General features: G+C 48.9%; 1 protein-coding gene across 2 annotated transcripts in view; it reads left to right on the top strand.

Moving 5' to 3' along the window:
• FZD3 (frizzled class receptor 3) overlaps window positions 1-17,367 on the top strand; it is a 50,723-nt gene extending 33,356 nt beyond the window's left edge. For both annotated transcript variants that reach the window (XM_042832656.1, XM_042832658.1), the window contains 3 exons: window positions 12,591-12,739; window positions 13,768-14,001; window positions 14,282-17,367. In XM_042832656.1, coding sequence (XP_042688590.1) covers window positions 12,591-12,739; window positions 13,768-14,001; window positions 14,282-14,495 — 597 coding nt within the window. In that variant the 3' untranslated portion in view covers window positions 14,496-17,367. The remainder of the gene's footprint in view (window positions 1-12,590; window positions 12,740-13,767; window positions 14,002-14,281) is intronic.
• The last annotated feature ends 1,103 nt before the right edge of the window (window positions 17,368-18,470 follow it).

The raw sequence follows: 18,470 nt of genomic DNA, 5'->3' as shown, positions 1-18,470 counted from the left end.
TACCTTAGCTTGCCTTCTCTCTGCACTGCTGGTTCCTGGGAGAGATGAAGAAGCATGGGAAGGTTTTCTGAAAGCGTGCAGCAGCTCTCCTCATGAACACGTCCTGGTGCTCACGTTTCTCTAGAATTTTTGGCTGCTGGAGGTCAGGTAGCAGCTTTAGTCTGGGCAGCAAATGCCAAAAACAGCAGTCATCCCTCTTGTGCTGTGGCTGTGAGGGCACAGAGCTTAATCCACCAGAAATTGAGTGGAGGGAGTGTTGTTCCCTTTAGTGTCTTGTAGCAACAAAAGAAAAAACCGACACAAAATGAGTATGTTGAGAAGTAATAATTATTTATGGTATGTACAAGCAATGCAGTTGTACTTTCCCCATTATAGGAGAGATGCACTGCTTTTGTGGGTATCAACTTTATAGAATGGCTTAGGTTGGAGGGGATCTTGAAGACCTTCTGGTCCCAATCCCCTGCCGTGGGCAGGGCTGCCATGCACTACATCAGGCTGCCCAGAATCCCATCCAACTTGGCCTTGAGTACCTTCAGGGATGGGGCATCCATAGCCTCTCTGGGTAGCAGTGCCAGGACCTCACTTGTCTGGGTAAAGAATTTCCTCCTAACATCTTACCTAAGTCTCCCCTCTTTTAGTTTGAAGCCATTCCCCCTTGCCATATTACTATCAGACCATGTAAAAAGCTGGTCCCCTTCCTGCTTGTAAGCTCCTTGTACTGGAAGGCTGCAATGAAGTCTCCCTGCAGCCTTCTCCATGCTCAACAAGCCCAGTTCCTTCAACCTTTCTTCATAGCAGGGGCACTTCAGCCCTTTGATCTTCACAGCTCTCCTCTGGCCCTGCTCCAACAGCCCCACATCCATCCTGTACCGGGGGCCCCAGACCTGGATGCAGTGCTGCAGTTGGGGCCTCACGAGGGCAGAGTGGAGGGGGACGATCACCTCCCTGCCCTGCTGCCGCCCTCTGCTGATGCAGCCCAGGATGCTGCTGGCTGATTCATGCCCAGCCACTTGTTCACCAGGACCCCAAGTCCTTTCTCTGCAGGGCTGCTCTCAAGTTCTTCTCCCAGACTGTGTCATATCAGGGATTTCCTTGCCCCAAGTGCAGCACTTTGCACGTGGCCTTGTTGAACCTCATTAGGTTCTTGTGTGCGCTTAGACAGGATTTGGGGAGCGAAGCACTCAGGGAGTTTAGTATCAGCCTGGGCAGATTTCTTAATTTAGCTTAAAATATTAAAGCTTTTATATTAGATCATCCTTCTTTCAATATGAATGATGACAAATTGAATAACTTATTACCAGAAATAATTATTTTATGCTAGAAGGACCATTCACAGTAATTGCAGTGCTGTAAACTGTTTCCAGAGGATCACTCCTCTGAAACACCTACTCACAGCAGCCTAACAGTGCCTTAACCTGTTCCTCTCCATTCTCAACATTGTTGGGACATTCTTCTTGTTCTTGAGGGGCAAATTACATCTTTGTAATTTACTTTCAACGCACCAATATTCAAAGGAGCAGCTGAATTTTATGTTGATTCCTCACTTTCCGTTCATGGCCATAAAAAAGAAATGGATGCTTGTCCTCAAAAAACAGATGGAAGTTTTTCTGGAAGGAGAGTTCATGTAGTGGAAAGTAATATTAGTTTGCACAGCCATAGAGCCTCCTATTCCCATCATGAATGTGTAGTATTTGAGCTGGGCTGCATGCATTAAAATTCTGACCTGGAGGTTGTATCTCTGATATATGGTCTTTTATGAGAGCGTAGCACAATTTTTGCATCGAGGTAAGGTGCAGTATTGAAGCACAGAACCAGGGAATCCAATCATAAAATAATCACATCTACAGGATGTTGATGTACAGAGAACAAAGGAGACTGGCAGAGTTTTCATAGAACCATAGGGGGTGGAAGGAAGGGACCCTACAGATACCTCATTCCAACCCCCTGTGGTTCCTCTTTCTGTTCCTCTTGGGAGTGACAAAGGCAATCACCCTGGGACACTGATTTACTCCCATCCATGGACATATGTCTTAAAACTGACAAAAATTTGGCTACGAAGGGATATAGATACTGAGGAAAATCTGTCTCCAAGGTCAGTTCAACTCTTTGAAAGGGTAGATGGCAGCAAGACAGGGGGAAATGGCTTTAAGTTGAAGGAGGGAGGATTTAGGTAGGATGTCAGGGCGAAGTTCTTTATTATGAGAGCAGTGAGGTGCTGGAACAGCTGCCCAGAGAGGCTGTGGATGCCCCGTCCATCCCTGGAGGTGTTCAAGGCCAGGTTGGATGGGGCCCTGGGCAGCCTGGGCTGCTATGAAATGTGGAGGTTGGTGGCCCTGCATGTGGCAGGGGGTTGGAGATTCATGATCCTTGAGGTCCCTTCCAACCCTGGCCGTTCTGTGATTCTGTGATTCTATGACTGATTGCAATACATGTTCCTCTTACAAAAAGTCAGCATCCAGTGGTCAGTGTGGGCTTGCTCTCTTGGGATGGCAGACTGTGATGTTAAAAATTTTACCTCTTTTCTTACTCTGATAGTTGAACTGTGTAAAGTGGTTTTGGCCTGAAAAGGTTAATTGGACTGATCCACAAAATCAGGTATTGTGCAAAATCAGAAAGGTCTTGAGTGAAGGCACATTCCTGTTAGATCTGAGCGTACCCAGACTCCCCACAGCTTTCTCAAATGCCTCAGGGCTGGGCTGAGCACTGTGCTGGTGGGAAAGACATCTAATTTAGATGTTAAAGAGAAGCAAGAGGAAAAAAACTATTTCAAAGGCATTTGCTATCCCAGTGAGTCTTTGAGAAATGAAACCGAGCGCTATGAATTATCTTTGCTTGTGATCTGATGTTCACAACTTGCCCAACCACGTGGGCAAAACTCATTGGGTTGAAACACTTTGGTGCTTAACTTGCTGAGAGTAAACACAGTGCTCCCTGCTTATCTTATAGCTGTTATTTAGGAGGATGGAAGGGGATGTGGGTAGCACGTTTGATTCACTGTAGATGGGGAAGACTTGCTGGCAGGCTGAGTTCAGAACAGACTGCAAAGTCTGGTTTTGTATTGGAAACTCACTTTCTTTTCCATTTTCTGTTAGGATCTTGGTTTTGTGCTGGGTGCTGGATATCCACTCAGACACTCTTTGCAGCAGATTTAACCTAAGAGCAGCACTAAGCTTTTGCACACTGCCTGCATCCCTGTGTTGTACATTTCTTCAGCTTTTGGGCTTGGCCTCTTACAAGCCAGTGCAATTTCAGAGGTAAAATATTAGGCATATACTAGATAGAAATCAGTGTGAAGATGGAAAGTACAGTTAGTGAGCACCATCCAGTTTGCTCATTCCAGATGCTTCTGACTGAGGTGGTTCTCCCAGCTTCCTTCTCTGCTTTGAAGCAGAGATAGGGGCACCTCTGTACTGCTTGGTTTGTGTTCTGATGAGCTGTGCCCTGGCTTGATGTACTGCTGGGTTGAAGAGGTCACATTTGTTGTTATTTAGATGTGTCCTAATGTAATTAGGATTCTTGGCTGGAAAAGTCTAGGGATGTTTTGGGGGCAGAGAGAACAGAAGTTGGGTTTTGGGGTGGTTTTTTTTGATGGGTTTTTGTTGTTTTTTCTTCCAGCTTCTCTTGTTCAGATTGAGGTTATGCATCAATGCTCCTTAAACACTTTCTAGATCCTGAAAGAAAATGTTTTTGGCTCTTCTTGGAAAAGAAGACATAAATAAGAATCTAAGACCACATGCTTGGAAGGACACAGGATTGTGTTTGGGAATCCCACGGAGATCATTTTGCTTTGCTAAGCATAATACAGATGTGCTTCCATTACTGATGGAGAAGAGGATTTTCACACAAACCATGAGCACAACACAGCTGGTTTTGCTGCTGACCTTCTGAGCGAGTTCTGGAAGCAGTTCCTGTGCCTTGCCTATCTTCTGAAGTCTTTTCTATTTTCCTTGTGATCTTGGCTTTAGAAACTCAGAACCGCCACGATATTTTTAAGCAGCTGACTATTGAGTGGATGCTTTAAGAAGATGTAGAGCCAGCTGTCATTTCTAGCAGCAACACAAATAGTCTCTCCCGACTTCTTTTTCCCCCTCTGCTTGCTCTGTTTCGTTCCAAGCCCCAGCCTTGCTCTGCAGCAGTGTCAGATGGGTTTTTACTGAAGATGGGAATTCTCACCCACTCGCTTCTGCTTATTGCTGGTGTCAGGGAGAAAAGAGAGGATTAATGGTGGTTACCTAAGCTACCAAGAGCTGAAAAAGAAGGAATGTTTTGTGGAGGGAGCCTCTTCCCTGTCGGTGGCAGTTCTGTGTATCTGGTACAGGCACAAAGGAAGCCAAGTACAGGCTTGCTAATATATATCTATTAATATTTAAATTAAACTGCATTATAGATTGCTGTTAGTGCATTAATTGACAATTAGCTCTGGGGAGCTGGATTTCAATATTGGCGGTTATCTCGGCTGTAGGTTCAGGAATTTGTCAGGTTTCTTGTTTCCCTTTTTCCCAAAGACACTTTTAGATCCGATCCCTTTTTTTTTTTACTGTGAATTTCCAAGGTGGTTTTAGATGTGTCCAAATGCACTTCTGAGATCAATATCTCTTCATTTCAGACTCCTGGTTGGCCAGCAGTCACAAGGTGTTTCATCTGCCTGGTTTGCATCCCTCTGTAGAGCTGCCCACGTAACGGGGGCGGGGGGCCCATTTTGAAGTGCATTTAATTCCCACTTGGCACGGGTTGGTCCTTGCTTTGCTTTCTGCCTGGTGCCCTGAACACACACCGCAGGAGCACTGAAACCAGAGACCGTGCTTGGCTTCTTGCAGAACCCTTTCAACACAGGGAAGCTCTTTTACAAGCAGGTGCCAACTGAGAAGCGACGCTGGTGGTAAAGAGCTGGTAGGCTGTGAGCCAGGCCATGGGAGCGTGCACTCATCTGCCTTCATTCCCTCCCTGCTGAACGGCCCACAGATGTGCTGCTAGACATTTCAGCCCAGGTTCTGCAGCCCGTGCTTGGTTTCTCCATACACAGCACAGACTTCTCCCCTCCCCCAGACTTACTGCTGGCCATTTGAATGTGCGCTGGGGATTTAAACTGTGCGGCGGTAAAGCTGAGTTGCGTGCAGCTCCGAAACGCTCCCGCAGCAGAATGTCTTTTCCCATGGCTGCACTGTGGGTGAAGGGTAACCCTTGTTGACACAGGCTTTATTTTCACGCACAAGTGCTTCGGGACAATCGCACGCAGACCAAAGAGAAGAAAAGATGGGGCTTCCATACATCTTAGCAAACACAGTGACAAGAAGTCGTTGTTGAGACGTAGGCTCTGCTTTTTGGGCCTGCACATGAAGCTGGGTCGTTCCCCAGTTGGGTTGGCAGCAGTACAGTGCGTTTTCCGGTTCTTGTTGTTTCCTCTACTAATCAGGGGTTTTGCCATGATATTTTAAATACCAAATCTCAGCTGTTCTGCCATCTGTGTTACAGTGGGCCTTCAGAAGCATGCGGGGCAGGGCACTAAGCTGGGGAAAGAAAAGAGGCTTTGTTAAGAGATGTCTTAGCACCGCTTGTGTGTGGCACAGGCACAAAGAGAATAGATATAGAGCTGTCTATAAATCTTCATTTCTCCTCCCTCTTTTTCATTAGTTGTTGTTTAGAATTCCTCTTAGAAGAGGTAATGGATTTGCTTAAATCTGCCCTAAGGAACTGCTTCTCGTTGAATTCAATTATTCTGCCCTCAAAAAAAAAGAAGGTGAGATAAAAACATCTTTTCCTTATTGCTGTTTACTCAGAAGAGACCGAGCAAATGGGAATGATGAGCTGCACTTCCCTTCAAAAACAAATCGATGCCAACTCTGAGAAGCAGCATTCAGCCCTGTGTCACTCAGTGTCCCAGCAGTGCTTCGGGTAATTCCTCCTGCCTTAAATGCCCAGGAAAAATTAGATGTTCTATCTAATTTCCTGGAATTCTCTTCAGCTTTAGTAATATCAGTGCTGTCTCCGTGCACATCTAGGACTGATTAATCCTACACACTGCACACCGTATTTTCTTATCTCACCTTCACATGCATATAATTTCCAGTGCATTAACATATTGAGTGAAAGCAATCATTTCATCCATGTGAGTCATTTCTGTCTGGGTTTTTTTTTTTTGCTTTCTAATTGGATTGACTGAGCTAGAGACAAAGGGAAGTGCTGATTTCTCAACCATTATCTCTAGACAGGCAGAGTGGTCCGTGTACCTATGTGTGACTGCTCAAGGTCACCTTTTTTTCCTATTTTCCTTCTGTGGTTTGTCAAAGGAGGTCAGATCTTGCTGTTTTTGAGCTCTCACTTTCACTCCGTTCTCTTTTTAATAAGCGGCTTTCATATCTAGAACAACCTTTAGTTCTGATTGTCTAGGAAGCACTTTTTTCCATCGAGTTTTCATTGCTGTTGAAAGGATAGGAGAAACATTGAGTTTGGAGCTCTGATTTCACACAACCACAGAATCTCAAGAGACCATGGAGTCCAACCCCCTGCATTGGGTCACACAGGTTGGCACCAGGCATTCACTGATGATTCTGACTCTTTTCACTGGGTTTCCAAGTTGCTTTGAGGTGTTGAACAGCCATGCCAAAATGGCTGTGGGCCAGCTGGCAAGTATCATAGAATCACAGAATCATAGGATGGCCCGGGTTGCAAAGGCCCACAGTGCTCATCCAGTTCCAACCCCTGCTGTGTGCAGGTCACCAACCAGCAGCCCAGGCTGCCCAGAGCCACATCCAGCCTGGCCTTGAATGCCTGCAGGGATGGGGCATCACAGCCTCCTCAGGTTGAACATCTTTGGTTTGGTGTGGATGTACATTTCTTCCAGAATCTCAGCAGATGCTGTTTGTGTGCCTAATCGCTCTGCCTCGCAGTGAGTTCCATCGGGTGGCTGTCCTTGTGCTCTTTGGTGTTCCTTGGCTGTTGTAGGGTTGATCTTACCAGCTCAGAGATGCTAAATGGCATGTTTGCCTTTCTTGCCTTTCTCACTTGTGTTTTCCTTGTACTGTTATTTTTAAGGAGCTCTTAAAACCTCAGTCTCTTAGAAGAGTTACTTGCTTTGGAACAGACAGCTCTGATGGTTTTACCACTGGCAGCAGTTTCATTGGCTTTCCAGGAAATTGTAATTCCAGGCACTGTATCTGTGGTGCCATGGGGCACAACGTGTGCAATGAAGTCCAGCTTCCACTGTGAGCACTTTGAGAGATTGCTTAGTTGTCATGGAATGAAGTCAGAATAGCCTGCAAATAGAAAGGTACTTAATAGGAGGATAATAGAGAGAGAGCATTCCCAAATCAGAGGTAAGGCTTTGAGCACACAGTGTTCACGACTGAAGTCTGGGACTTGTCTTTCTAAAAATGCTTTGCTGTGTGCTCAGCCTGCTCGGGTGGTTGGTGGCCCTGCACACAGCAGGGGTTGGAACGACACGAGCACTGTGGTCCTTTTCAGCCCAGGCCATTCTATGATTCTGTGGTTCTCAGCTTTAATACACTTTCATCCCCAATCCTGGAGCAGCTGCTTTGAGAGAGAACTCAGAGCAGTTTTTAGGTAGGGATGTGACATGAATAACTCTGTGTTCCATGCTCTTGTTTGAGAGAAGCTGAGGTTGGAAGCGGTGGGCATCACGTAGCCAAGCCTTGTGGTCAAAGCATAGGGCTTTCCTAAGGAAACCCATGCAGGATGTATGGGTGTGCATAGCCTTGCAGAAGAAGGGTAAGAAGGGATGCAGTTAGTTTTCCAAAACTGTAAGGAACACTGAAAATAGCTGCTGAAGTCTGAGGCAGTGCTGGCAGGGTGGCAGCGTGCTCGTGCATGAAGCTCAATTGGAAAGGAGAGAACTACACAGGAGCTGAGGGCTGGAGCTGCAGAACTGAGCGGCCTCGTGTGCCATTGCTGGCTGCTGCAGCAAGGGTTGAATATGTTCAAGAAGGAGAGCAGAATGTCAAAGTGGGTGTTACTGCTGCAGAGGTTTTAATCCACATGCAGCGGAGTTGTCCCAGGAATCACATTTTCTGACTCATTCAGTTTTTTGTTCTCTGGACTCACTGTTTAATTCCAAGTGAGGTGCTGATATCTGAATTTGGGGAGCTGTGTTTTTCTGAATGGCAGCAGGAGCTTCTGGTACAAATCAGAACGCAGGCACTTGGCAGTCTCTCTAATTACAAACCATTGCTAGCACTTACAAAAATCAGTTGCTGCGATTGAACGCTGTCTTTCATTTCAAGATAAAGCCACCAACCGCACGACATCCCAACGGCTTCTCTGACACACAGCTTTCCCTTGGCCTTTCTCCCAGCAGTCGTTTCCTGGAGCTGCAGATCAGCACATCCTAGGATTGGCACAGGATAGCTGCAGGACCTGGTGCAGGCAGGAGCAGCCAGCAGCACGCCTGCTTACAGCAGCTCCTGGCTGGCACTGTGAGCAACCGCAGGGCCTGAAGGGCGGATGCGTTGGAGGGGAGGCGTTAGGCTGCAGCCGTGAGTCAGGGCCTTTCTGCTTGTCCTGTGGGAGCCCTTTTCAAGGAGATGGGTGATGAGAAGCCTGCAGCCCTGTGGCAGCTGCTCCTGTACTGCGTTACCCAAAGCTGTCATGGTAGATGATGAGGCTCCGATGCAGACAAAAGGCTTCTACTGAAAACCAGTGCTGATCTTCTGTGAATCACAGAATCATAGAACCATAGAATGGCCTGGGTTGCAGAGGCCCACAGTGCTCATCCAGTTCCAACCCCTTGCTGTGTGCAGGTCACCAACCAGCAGCCCAGGCTGCCCAGAGCCACATCCAGCCTGGCCTTGAATGCCTGCAGGGATGGGGCATCCACAGCCTCCTATGGGCTGAATAATTTCAGCATGGCAGAGAAACTCAAATGAAGTCCTTCTAAAATATAATGCTTTGTATTTCAGAGGTACCGTAGAGGCAGGTTTCGTAAGGATGGGTTTCTCAGGCACCCAGGTTGAATTCTTGGGGATAAAAAAGTGCTTTGGATGCGTTTGGTGTTGTGAGACAGATGTGCAGTGCTGGAGCCAACACTGGCATCTCTGGGAATGTCTCCTCCAGAATGGCCTCTAAGCCTATCGAGGTGGTAATCTGAACACTTCTATTGCATTGCTTTATTATTATTAGCTTGGGTCAGGTTGGCCCAAGTTGCACAGACCGAACACGCTGCTTTAGTTTCCACTCTGGGCATACAGCAACTCGGTAGTTATGAAGTCATTCTGGAGAATATTTGCTAATGTTTTCTCATAATTGTTCTGACAACTGTTTTGCTGTGATCCAATGGGCGAAGTTAATGGATGGATCTTTTGTGTCTCTGCAGTAAGCAGGAAAGTGCAACTGAGAGCAAGAAACAAAAGGCGTCAGTGTTGTTGTGTGACAGCTCTCAGCCATTCTGCCATGCAGGACCTGAATGTTGGTATTTATTCTGCTCAGAGCAGCGTTGCCATGCAGCTTCTGGCATTTAGAGCCAGAACAGCTTCCGTTAGTTTCTTTCGGACGTCTCCAGAGCCTGCTGTGACTGTTTCACACAGACCTGACCCGTTCTGAAGCTGCTGAAGGATGGATGGCTGTCTTCCTCACCAGCTCTTACATCAGGGCTACGTCAGGTTGGCCGTTCACAGTTGCTTGGAGTTGCTCTGTTCCTCAGTTCTGTTCCTTGTGCTGCCCTGTAGCCAGGGAGGTTGCATGGATCCTCGTTTGCCTGTGGAGTAAAACAGGCAAGATTCTAATGAACTGAAAAAATAATTTGATTTTAGAGAGTGAAATGCAGCTGCATTTTGCTGGGAAATGAGCAGCACGTGTATAATATCCTGAATTTGAAAGCAGTGACAGTGATGGAAATGGTAATGAAAGTGAGACTGTCGGATCAGATTCCCTTTGGTCTTCCCCCGCTTCCTCTGCTCTCAACAAAGGGATGAGTTAATTTGAATTTCATTGCTTTTCATCCTTAGGGAAATATCAGATGATCGGCCTTATTGTGGAACCGGGCCCCAGAGGAGGGGGACAGGTGTTGGGTTTGTGCTTTCACTCCACGTGTGCAGCAAGCTCATTAATGTGTGATTTCATACGTGGCAGCAGGAAGAGGCCACCGGTCTCTGTCACTAAAAAGCAACCGAGGTTGATCGTTCAGGGGCAGAAGGGGAAGATACTCAGAAATTAGTTATATAAGCATCTTAAATTAACAGCGTGCCTACAAAGAGGCATTGTTTTTCCCCAGAGGAACGCTGAAATGGATGTTTTCAACCTCCTCGCTGAACACCTGCTACTGGGGGTTCGGCAGGGCAGCGGTGCGTTCGCACCAATGTCTTTCTGTGCTCAGCAAGGGAAGCGATTCACACCCTGCATCAGCCCAGCTGCGGCAGAAGCCTGGCAGATGGGAGCAGGGCTGGGTTGTGAAGCCTTGCTATCACGTATGCAATCTTTGTAGCTGACAGAACTTGTTTGCTGGTCTTTGCTCGGCGAAGCATCGGTGCCTGTGCTGCTGGCGGGACGTGCCTGAGCAGAGCAGAGCAGAGCAGAGCAGAGCAGAGCACACCGCCTGTATTGCAGCTCCATCTCAGCCTGTTCCCCTGCTGGCTGAGCGCCTCTGAAGGCCTAAAGAATCATGGAATCACAGAATCACAAGGTTGGACCTACAAGATCGTCTGGTCCAACCATCCTCCCGTTACCACTGCTATCACAAGCACTGAAACCACATCTTGTAGCTCCTCATCCAGACAAATGGACAGAGCAAATGTGGAGGTGCCCTGGATTTCAATAGCAGGAATCCAAGGGTAAGCACGAGGGAGCTGCTGTGAGCTTTTACTGCTATTAAAATCCAGGCAATCATTTCTTTGTCTTATTGAAAGAAAACGGCAGTTTGGGTTTGGAATTACATCAGTGCCATACTTGTTGGAAATGAGCTGGGAGGCTTTGGGTTTAAGCACCTATTAGTTACAGTTTTATATTCCTGGAACAGTGATTTCGAGTCTTATTTTTCCTTTGTTAATTGCAATTAGTGTCTCCTAATCCACAGAGATGTTGTTTAAGACAGGTGCAGTCACTTTAGTATTAATGGTTAGGGAGCCCACCATGTGTTCCTGCTCGAATTGCTGGCTTCGTGCAAAGAAGCTCATGGTTGAGTGTGAATAGTTTGCTTTGAGAGCAGGGTGCTCCTCTTTTCACCCAGAGGTATTTGGTGAATTGATTTCAACTTTTGCTTGGAATAATTTGCAACACCCTGCAGAAATGTGTGGAGCCAGGAGCTTTGCTGTCAAATGGTTGGATGCATTGTGTTCATGGAAGTAATATCTGTTCCTTAGTGGGATGAGGATGCATGCTTACACACCACCTCGCTTCTGTTGTCTAGCGTAAAGCGGTCTGACTCAGTCCAGGAGATAAAAATGCCCTTTCAGAGCACCTCATCACACGCTGGCCTTCAGAGCTCCAACTCTCATTTTGTTTTCAACACAACAATGGGGATTGCACTCAATGCCACGAGAGCTGGGCCAGCAGGCAGCACGGTGTGGAAACACCACAATTCACCTGAGCATTGCCTACATTAAGTGATGAATTTCACCACTTATTCCACTTCATGCCGCATTTGCACGTTATGAAATGAGATAATAGAGTTAATTTCTGAGAGCTTAATTTTGCTGCATTGGTTTTTATTGGGTCACCATTAACATGTCGATATCCTTTTCTTGGGTGAAACCTCACACGATGGCTCCAAAGCCGCCCAGAGGACTCGTGCTGTGTGGTTCCACGCCTGCAAGGGCCAGGAGGTCAGCGGTCTGATGTGAGATACATTGAGGAGAGAACTCACCTGGGAGGAGCCTTGATCCCATTTCATGCAGAAATGAACTCTGAGAAATAGAATTGTGCTTGCGATGCTTCTAAATTAAATTCTGCATTGTCAGCTCTTCAAGATTTGCCCTTGACAGCTCACTTTTTGTTGATTCCACAAAAGGCCTCCATGCCTATTTGTTCTGACAAACCTGTCTGGAAATTACGCCTTCGGATTTGCTCCCACATCTTTTCCTAGCAACTCCTTTTGGGATGAATATTTGCAAAAATATGCACAAATATTCATAAGAATTCATCTGGTCACGTTGAATAAATGCGGGGAGGTCAGAGTTGGCAATAAGCAGGTCATCATACCTTGGTGATGTCTTAATGTCTTACATTCCCAAGGGAAGGAAATGGCAGGGAGTAAGGGGTCAGCGTTGAGCATCCCATGAAGCCTTCCACTGGGGCTTTTCCCAACAGCGAATGTAACACCTGGTTTTATGTAGGTTAGTTCTGTCAAAGAAATGAGTCTTCATAACTTGCAGACTAGAAAGTATTTCACAGTTATTCAGGGCACAGACAAAAGACCAGAAGTACAAATAAAGGCTGGGACCTCACAGCGGTTGGGGCTTTTGTTTCACTCCGCAGTGGATCGGCCCTCACATTCAGTCCTGCTCTCTGCAGCCGTGAAACAAAGGAACCCTGTTGATGTTTACTTTGGCTCGAGGCACAGACAGTTATTTTAAATGAGTTAATAAGAGGAGAAGCCAGCTATGGTGGTTTGTATGATGTTCTTTTTGGTCTCTTTCTCTCTGCAGGTCACTCAGATGAGTCGTCCAGATCTGATCCTCTTTCTGATGAAATATCTCATGGCTTTGGTGGTTGGGATACCCTCTGTCTTCTGGGTTGGAAGCAAAAAGACCTGTTTTGAGTGGGCCAGCTTTTTCCACGGACGCAGGAAAAAAGAGTGAGTACTGAAACAGACAAACCAGCTGAGTGCTGACTGAAGTCCTCCTGCCTGTGGTCCTGGCAGCATTTTGATCAGTATCCTGTGGAGGCACGGCCAGGAGCAGGTAGGGTCAGCTTTCTCTGTCCTTATTTACAGCGGAGCAAAGGACAAAGCACAAGCAACTGCTCCGAAAATGAAGCCCTGAAGAACAGTCATATTTTTAGCCATTCTTATTCTTTGGTCCCAGAATCACATTTTCATTGTTCTGTTGGTTTTAAAATGAGAATCAGGTTTCAGTTAAATACTGCAGCTTCTCTGCTGTACGCAGAGCAGTGGAATGGAGGGCTGTCATTTGTGAAGGTACCTATCTAGAATCTGGTCCACTGAATCACATTGTTACGTGGGAATTAAACCTCAGCTGTTTTCCCCATGATTGCAGTTAAAAGCAATTGTCTCTACGTTTAATTTTCCCATATGCCTCTGACCGTAAAGCCCAAGCGCTCCGATAAAATTACAGTAAGATTGTGTTGTAGCTTCTTTAGGGCCAAAATTAATTTAGGTTGAGATATGGCATAAATTTAGAGACAGTGTATTTAATCACATAATAGCCACGAATACCTGGTTTCATAATCATAAATATTGTCTCAGTAAGTGGCTGTTTCAAAATAGATCTGCAAACATAGCAAGCCTTTAAATGGCTGCCCCGTGGCGTTGCCTTGGCCATCCATGGCAGAACTGGCCCTCTGCTGAGTAAAATGACTCCTGCAGAGTTGGAGCAAATGTTGATTTATCCACAAGAGAGCCTGGTAGGATGAACACATGGCTGACAGCATTTGGTACATCAGGTACAGAGAGTGTGAAGGAGTCAAGAACACGAACTTTGCTGACATACCCAAATTCTAAACGCTTTAGAATTAGGCAAACAAAGCCATTATAATGTGAGTAAGTCCTGCTTGTAAAATACTTGTAGTGCTGTTCCTGCGATCGTCTTACAGCCCTTGTTGCACTAATTGACATTAACTGTTCAAACCTCATGCCTAATTCAGAGTTGTCAACGAGAGCCGCCAGGTGCTGCAGGAGCCAGATTTCGCTCAGTCTCTTCTGCGGGACCCCAACACCCCCATCATCCGCAAGTCCAGGGGCACCTCCACCCAGGGCACCTCCACCCACGCCTCCTCCACCCAGCTGGCCATGCTGGACGAGCAGAGGAGCAAGGCGGGCAGCGTGCACAGCAAAGTGAGCAGCTACCACGGCAGCCTGCACCGCTCACGCGACGGCCGGTGCGTTTCCTTCTCTTACATGGAGTGTGTGACGTGGGACGAGCTCTGAGAGCATGGGGAGGTGGTGGGGTCAGCATCCTGGAGGTGTTTGGGAACCGTGGGATGGGGCAGTGAGGGACGTGGGCAGTGGGCACGGCGGGGCGGGCCGGGGTCGGACTGGCTGACCTTAGAGGTCTTTTCCGAGCGGAGTGACTCCGATTCTGCCATCTCAGCACGTGGGAAACCAGAGCTCTCCCACACTGCCGTGCTGACAATACGATCCCCTCTGTTTGCACACCAGCTACACCCCCTGCAGCTACAGAGGCATAGAGGAAAGGCTCCCTCACGGCAGCATGTCCCGGCTCACCGACCACTCCCGGCACAGCAGCTCCCATCGGCTCAACGAGCAATCGCGCCACAGCAGCGTCAGGGACCTGAGCAGCAACCCCCTGACGCACATCACTCACGGCACCAGCATGAACCGCGTCATCGAGGAGGACGGCACCAGCGCTTGAGCCTGGCGGCGCCGCTCGGCGTTACGGCGCCTCTGGGCAGCCGCTGCTTTTGTGCGTCGGGAAGCCGAGGCCGGCTTCTCTGTTCTGAAGCCGCCGTTCTCACGCCTGCGTCAGAGCCGGCCTTCAGCGGGCTTCAGTCGCTGAGCACCCGGCTGCCTGCCTCGTTAGGGCCTCTCTGTAGGTAATTATTTATTTGATAACTGTTATTTACCCATCAGCCATCGTTGCTGGACTCCTTGTTCTTGAAGAAAAACCTTCCCCTCCCTCCGACGTGTCGTCACATCAGCAGGTGCCACCACGGTCAGTCACACCCACATGTTCTCTAATGGGCGTAAGGGAATTCTTGGATATTGAAGGAATTCCTCCACATCTCCGACAGCAGAGCGACTCTTGTCTCACACAGGGAGGGGCCCGGACTCAGTGCTGTACAAAGACAGCGGCAGCGTTTGTGACAGATAACACTGGAAATGCAACAGGAGCAGCGTTTGGGAGGAGAGAGGAGATGGCTGAGGATCGCCAGCTCCTCCCAGGGCTGCTCAGGCTCAGCTGCGGGGATGGGTGGAGGGAGGGGGAGGAAGGAGGCAAGGAAGGGCGCTTTTTGTATAACTTGCATTGTCCTTGCTTTTTTTACAAGATACTATTTAAATTTTCTACTTGTTTACAATTTATGTAGGAAGAGAGGAATTTTAAAACCAGTTATCTAGATAATATTCAGCCACTTATTTTTAGATTACTGTCCAAAAGCTGAGATCGCCCGTTCCCAATCTATTTAGAAACGGAAAGAGCCAAATTTGTCCCCCACACCGGGCTGGGCAGCCTGTCACCAACAGAACAAACCAACGCTGGGGCTGAAACGGCTGCAAGGAGCTCCCTCAGGGCTGGGCTGTGTTCCAGGGGCTTTGCTCTGTGCTGAGGTCGGGCATCGGGGCACGGCGCTGAGCCCAGCCCTCCTTGCTGCTGGAGGAGCAGGCAGGTATCCGTGCTCTCGTCATCAACCTCTACTCCGGGTTGATTTCATTCCCTACCGTAGGCCCACAGCAGAGAATTCTCAGTTTGGGCTTTTATGGTGTGTGAATGGTTTGTAGGGCACAGCAGGTCTTTGCAGGCCCAGCAGGCAGAAGTCAGGGTGCGTTCCTGATGGCACAGCTGATCTTCGGAGGCGTCTGCTGTCAGACCCGCTGCAGCTAAACCTACCTCAGTAACCACTGCAGATCACTGCTGGGATACGAATGCCTCTTTTTCATTGTCCTTACATAACTCCCTCCTTCACCTGCTTGAGGCGCGTGGAGAAGCCTCTGTACATGTTTAGATGGCACAGCAGCAACAGGGCAACAAGCACCACGCACAGTGCAGAGACTGAGAGCGCCGCACGACTCCTGTTGATTGCAGCTGGTGACACAGCAGCAGGGCACGTAGCCGTGCTCTCTTTGAGATCACAGGCTGCTCTGCTCTCACGGTGGATTCAGAAATGCCTTGCTAACTTTTTGCTTCAGAGGGAGAGTAGGGTTTGGAATCGGAATCTGCAAAAGAAGCGAAATATCTGAGTTCTTGTAAACGCTGAGCTGACGAAGGTCAAGTGTTAGCGTTGATCTCCTTGGCTGAATTTCCAGTGCTCCTTTCTTGTTAATTGCAGCGGTGCTTTGACTTGCTTAGAGGCAGGGAGGGGAGTGGGGGAGGTCTGAAGGACATCCTCCCAGAAATTAGCTAATTTGTGAGGTTTAATCCCCGTGTTGTTTCCAGGTGGGCTATTTAAGCAGTCCCTTGCTCATCCATTGCATACACATGGATGGAGAGTGCTCTCCTCAGCCAGGAGAGGGATTAAGATGGAAAAACTTGGGCTTTTTGTCACCTGTACCTCTGTGACCTCAAGCCCTTCCTTTTATCTTCCTAACCTGAACCAACACGCTGCTCCTGCACAGCATTCCTCCTCCCTGGGACTCAAAGGCCTTCTTCCCAGCAGCTGTTTCAGGGGGAAGGTGGCCTCACCCTGGATGCACTCGTGGCTGGGGCTGCCAAACCTTTGCATCTCAGGGTGTGGGAGATTTCTGGGTGACCTGGGCATGTTTAGGTGCTGCTTTCCTGTTAGCATCCCATCATGGAATTGTGAGTCAGTGCCGTGCTTGTGCTGCATGGAAAGGCAGCAAGGATCCACCTCCCTATTTGGTCCACAGGGATAATCTCTGGGAGAGCCTAAGAGCCAAACTGCAGCAAAAAGCCTCAATTGTCTGTAAATTACTCTGCTCTCAAGTGCTCTGCGTTTTCGTAGCGCCTAGACCTCAGCTCAGCAGCCCAGGCTTCAGCTATTGGTCGTGCAAACAGCACCCAAGGACAGAAGAGCAGCACCTGCTGCATCGGTGCCTGTCCTGCACCCAGCTGCAAGCAGGGCACGCACTGCCAGGTGCTCCCAGCCCGGGGGCTGCAGGAGGAGCCCACGGCTCAGCGAGGTGCTTGCAGCACAGCACCCCAAAGCAGCAGCAGTGGGAAGCGGGCGCCCGGGCTGCAGAGCATCCCCACGTGCTTCAGCCCTAACGACCGAATGTAGACTTGAATGTGAAACTCCCCTCCTATGCCAATGTTTTATAAGCAGATTGGGGTTCATTGTGGCGCACGGCGGGATGTTCTGTGTGCGTTCTGTGCAGCCCATGGCTGCAGGGCCGTGGTCGCTCATCCCACGCTTGCTCTGGGGCTGTACCTTCATTTCTGCTGCTGTGCTCAGCTCTCCGTGGGCTCAGTTCCAGTCGTCCCGTGTCGCTTCGGTAACGTTTAATTTTTAGCACTTTACCTGTGAGTGTACAAACTGGTCATTCTGTAGTAGGTGTACATTTTCATTTTAGACCTTTAAGAGTTTTTAATAAAACCGTGTAAAAATCCCGGTGCTGTTGTCCAAAACGGAGCCGTGTTTGAATTCCACCCCCAAGGAGGGTCCTGCGGGGGAAGGCCTTCAGTACCTACAGGGAGCCTACAAACAGGAGGGGAGTCAACTCTGTACAAGGGTTGATAACTGCAGGACAAGGGGAGATGGCTTTAAAATGAAGGAGGGGAGATTGAGGTTGACCATGAGAGTGGTGAGGTGCTGGAACAGCTGCCCAGAGAGGCTGTGATGCCCCGTCCATCCCTGGAGGTGTTCAAGGCCAGGTTGGATGGGGCCCTGGGCAGCCTGGGCTGCTGTGAAATGTGGAGGTTGGTGGCCCTGCCTGTGGCAGGGGGTTGGAGCTTCATGATCCAACCCAACCATTCTGTGTCAGACAGCTGAGCTCTGCTGCTCCTGAGCAGCACCTGAGGAGATGTTTTTAGCACTCAGAACTTCAAATGCAAGCTTTATTTCTTCATGTTTTGCCCTACAAGGCACAGAACAGCCTTTGTTCTCCTCCTGAGGGCTTTGCATCCCCCTCGTTCCTGCCCTGCTCCCGCCTGCTGGCCCCACCACGCAGCGCACGGCTCGGCTTTGCTGAGAAATCCCCCCGGGCCCCGCATTGCAACACAGCCCTGCAAATCCCACCTGGAGCTGTCAGGAGCAGCCAGCCCCGCCATACCTCTGCCGGCTCCCGCGCTGCCTTCAAAGCCCTCTGCTCTCCCCCGTTCCAGCGCTGCGATCAGATAAGGCGCCGCCTCTGCCAAGAGAAGCAAACCATCTGCTCGGCTGCAGGAAGATGGGATTAGACAGAAGTTAACTTTGCTCTGATTTTCATTTGTGGCGAGGCAGCCGCTCCTATTCTGGTTCGCCTTTGTAGGCGGGTTTGGGGGCTTTCCCAGCGCCCTCGGGATGTTGCATGTGGGGAACCTCATCCTCCGTTCCCACTGTCAGCAGGGCTTCTCTCAAATCGTTTGTGCTCTCTGTCCTTAAGCACAAAGCGCCCCTGAGGGTCTTGGGGCTGGGGGACTCGTAAAGGAGCTTGGAAGGATGGGGATGCAGAGATGACACTTTGTCACAGGGGGAAGGAGGCTGCTTGTTGGGCTGGGAGGGGCGGTTGGAGG

The sequence above is a fragment of the Centrocercus urophasianus genome, unplaced genomic scaffold (assembly GCF_019232065.1).
Source record: "Centrocercus urophasianus isolate 14NV4802_14NV808 unplaced genomic scaffold, USGS_Curo_1.0 seq_39, whole genome shotgun sequence".
Lineage (NCBI taxonomy): Eukaryota > Metazoa > Chordata > Aves > Galliformes > Phasianidae > Centrocercus > Centrocercus urophasianus.
This window is presented reverse-complemented; position numbering and strand designations above follow the sequence as displayed.